This window comes from Elephantulus edwardii, unplaced genomic scaffold, assembly GCF_000299155.1.
Source record: "Elephantulus edwardii isolate Elephantulus edwardi_28Jun2011 unplaced genomic scaffold, EleEdw1.0 scaffold00528, whole genome shotgun sequence".
Classification (NCBI taxonomy): domain Eukaryota; kingdom Metazoa; phylum Chordata; class Mammalia; order Macroscelidea; family Macroscelididae; genus Elephantulus; species Elephantulus edwardii.
Window position 1 is genome coordinate 214381 of NW_006400278.1, and position 3469 is coordinate 217849.

Consider the following 3469-nt stretch of genomic DNA (forward strand, 5'->3'; position numbering starts at 1 on the left):
GATCTACACAGTCAAATGCCTTTGCATAGTCAATGAAACACAGATAGACATTCCTCTGGTATTCCCTACTTTCAGCCAAGATCCATCAAACGTCATTTACAGTATCTCTAGTACCACAAACCCTTCTGAAACCAGCCTGGACTTCTGGTAGTTCTCTGTTGATGTGCTGTGCCAGTCGTTTTTGGATAATTTTCAATAAAATCTTGCTTGCATGTGAAATCAGTGAAATTGTTCTAGCTATTACCTTATAAAATAATTTTACCTCTCAGAAGACTAGGATGAAAAGTGCAGGTGCGGGGTTGACCTCCACAACACCCGTAATCCTAACTGCCCACGGGGCTAATGACCTCTTCTCCACCCCTGGCTCTGGCTGCAAATCCCATGAATGCTGCTTTATCATTTGCCTTGACCTACAGAAAGTGACAGGCTGAGTCCTCCTGTCCTGAACGCTAGTGCCCTGCTCCCAGGACCTGACCTTGAACCTGTGACTTGCAATCCCCAGAGACCCGTGCACTGTGCTTCCCTGGGGACCAGGGTGCCCAGATGACAGCCCTTCACAATGTGCAAGTCAAGGGGCTGGATGAGCCGATTCTGCACAGGCGGACGTCGACTCATTGCACATGGGAAAAAAGTGTGCTTTTCTTCTCACTTTTTCAATTGACATGCACATTTTAGTCCATGCACCTGTCAAAAAGCCGCTTGCTTGTGGTCCCCTCTTGTCTCGTTTGTACCAGAAAATCACGACCTTGGAGGGAAAGACAAACAGGATTGGAAACTTGAAGGTAGGAACCAAAGTTCAGCCTGGGGGGGTGTCTTTGTTTCCGCCCGGAGGTATTTTTGTGGGACACCGCTCCGAAACCGGAAGTGACCCGTGGCTGTCGCCGCCGCCGCCATTGTTTTGCGTTTTCTTTTATGTCCGTCACATTGGGCCTAGCAGGGAGGTCCGCTTCCCCTCCTGAGTCCGCGGCGGCCTCCCCCCCGCGCTGTCCGGCGTGTCCGGGGACTTCCTGTCCTCCGCGAGCCGCCGCGGCCACCTCCCCGCCATTGCCGCCCGCTGCGATCTAAGCTGCGCAGTGTCCGAGTGTCCGGAGCGGCCGTGCGCGCGTCCCCGGACCAGAAGGTGAGCGTGCGCGGAGGACCAGGGTTGGTGGTCAGTGGGAGGGCGGGAGGGCTGGACAGGGCTGTGCTCGGGGCTTCACACCCCGCGCCACCTGGGGGGGTGGGGTCATCGCGCGGGGTCCGGGAGGGAGGCGGACACGGGGACCCTGGCAAGTGGTCATTGCGACCCTGATCGCTGCCTGCACAGCGCACACCGCCACCCCGCGTGCATCTGTTGCTGGGTCACGTGCTCGAGGTCAAGTTCAAGTGGGGCCCCGGGTTCTCTGATGGTCAGAGGCTCGCAGGCCAGCACCCCGTGTCCCTGAGCCCTGACCTAGTACTGATGCACAATGTGCACAGACAGACAGAGATGCAGAGTGTGCACAGACAGACAGAGAGAGAGAGAGGAATGGACAGGGACACGCTGGCCATCAAGGGCCTGCAAGGAGCTGCCAGGTGCAGCCAGGCTCAACTAAAATCCACAAGAGAGAAAATAGCAATCTTAGTAGACGACAGTGTCTCCGAAACGTCTCTGTTCAAAGCCAGCAAATGTAAAGAGAAATTGCAATGGGAAAGGCCGCTGTTAAGAGATCTCTCCAAAGTGCTGAAGAGCAACGGTGTCACTCTGGAGACTAAGGTGCGCCTGATTCAGGCCATGGTCTTCACAGTTGCAAGCCATGCATCAGAGAGCTGGACGGTGACTACGGAGGATAGATGATAATTGATGCCTTTGAGCTGTGGTGCTGGAGACGAGTGTGGAATACACCATAGTCTCCTAGGAGAGCACACAGATTTGTCCTAGAGCGGGTGAAACCACGCTGCTCCTTGGAGGCAAGGATTCTGAAGCTTTGTCTGACATACTTTGGACATGTTGCAAGGAAGGACCGGTCCTTGGAGAGGGACGTCATGCTTGGGAGGGTGGAGGGACAGGAGAGGAAGGCCCTCTATGAAATGGATTGATTCAGTGACTGGGGTAATTGGGATGGGAGTGTCAGAGGCAATGAGATTGGCACAGGACAGAGCAGGGTTTAGGGCTGTTGTACAGAGGGTCGCTAGGAGTTGTAGGCACATAACAACAATGACAATATAAATGAGCCTAATTCCTCTTTCTTGATACAAAAATGATAGCACCATGTCAACTTTCCTTCATGACATACTGCCTTTTAGAAAGGGTTTTGGGTGGGGGTTGGGGGGGGCGGGAGAAGGGTGCAACAATGAATGAATGGAATTCCAAAATCTCTGTAGATGTTCACTGAAATGAAAAAGAAAGGAATTAAATAAAAAAAATTAATTTTAATAAACGTTTACAAAAACTTAAAAAAAAAGGGTTTTATAGATGTTTCTAAAACCTTGTTATCGTGTATCTTAACAGTCGGAACTGACGCATAGCTGACCCAGCGGGTGTGCATTTCTCATCTTTCTCCCTCTTTAATGATTTCATTTTGTATCAATCCCTCGAAATAACCACCTTCCTAGCTACATCTTCCCTTTCCAAATTTACTTCCCTCCCTTTTTTTAAAACCATTTTTACTCTGGTTTCATTTCTCCCCCACCTGTTGGGTTTTCTTTTTCAAGCTTTGATAACCAAACTAAACCTTTCTTTATTTTTATTTGAGAAAATATTTTTTTTAATTTTATTTTTTTGTGTGTGTGCATGTACCGTCAAATCAAATCTGACTGGTCCAGGAGGAAATTATCCCTCCTTCTCCGGCAGAGCATCTGGTAGATTTGAACCGTGTACCTTTGGGTTTGCAGTACAGCTTCTTGCCACTAGGCCACCAGAGCTCCTTGAGAAAATATTTTTAAATTATTTTTGTGTGTGTGTGTGTGTGTTGAACTTTTTTTAAAATTAATTTTAATGAGCATTTACAGAGATTTTGGATTTCCATTCACTGATTGCTACACTTCTCTCCCCGCCCAGCACCCCCCCAATTTTTAAAAAATTTTTATATTAAGTTTTATGCAGTTGTGTTGCCATATATGTTCCTAGTTTCCAAGTGTTTCTACCATATTAGAAACGGTTGTCTCTCTAGCATTCACTTTTCCAACTCTTTCATGTTGTATAGAGATATTTGAAGGTTTTGAGAAGAAAGAGTCTTTGGTAGAAAAAGTTGTACTTCATTCCCCAGCATCCAGTCCTGAAGAGATCACAAGTGAGTTTGTCATCTCTTTATATACCACCATTTCCTATTTTGTGTGTGCAGCAGAATTACAAGTTATTTCAGAACAATTGTGATTGGACATAGTGTCTCACCCACGGTCCTGATGAACATTTCACCCTGACATCATTACTGCTCAAAAGAGACCCTTAGTACAAAACAACTCTGAGATATCATCTTACTCCAGTCAGAATAGCAAAATTGACCAAAAC

At 47.8% G+C, this 3469-nt stretch overlaps 1 protein-coding gene across 1 annotated transcript in view; it reads right to left on the minus strand.

Moving 5' to 3' along the window:
• The window catches only part of LOC102863096 (zinc finger protein 93-like), a 26995-nt gene that overhangs the window by 20889 nt on the left and 2637 nt on the right, over positions 1–3469 (minus strand). Inside the window, exon 2 of the mRNA XM_006903172.1 lies at positions 993–1211. Coding sequence (XP_006903234.1) covers positions 993–1211 — 219 coding nt within the window. The remainder of the gene's footprint in view (positions 1–992; positions 1212–3469) is intronic.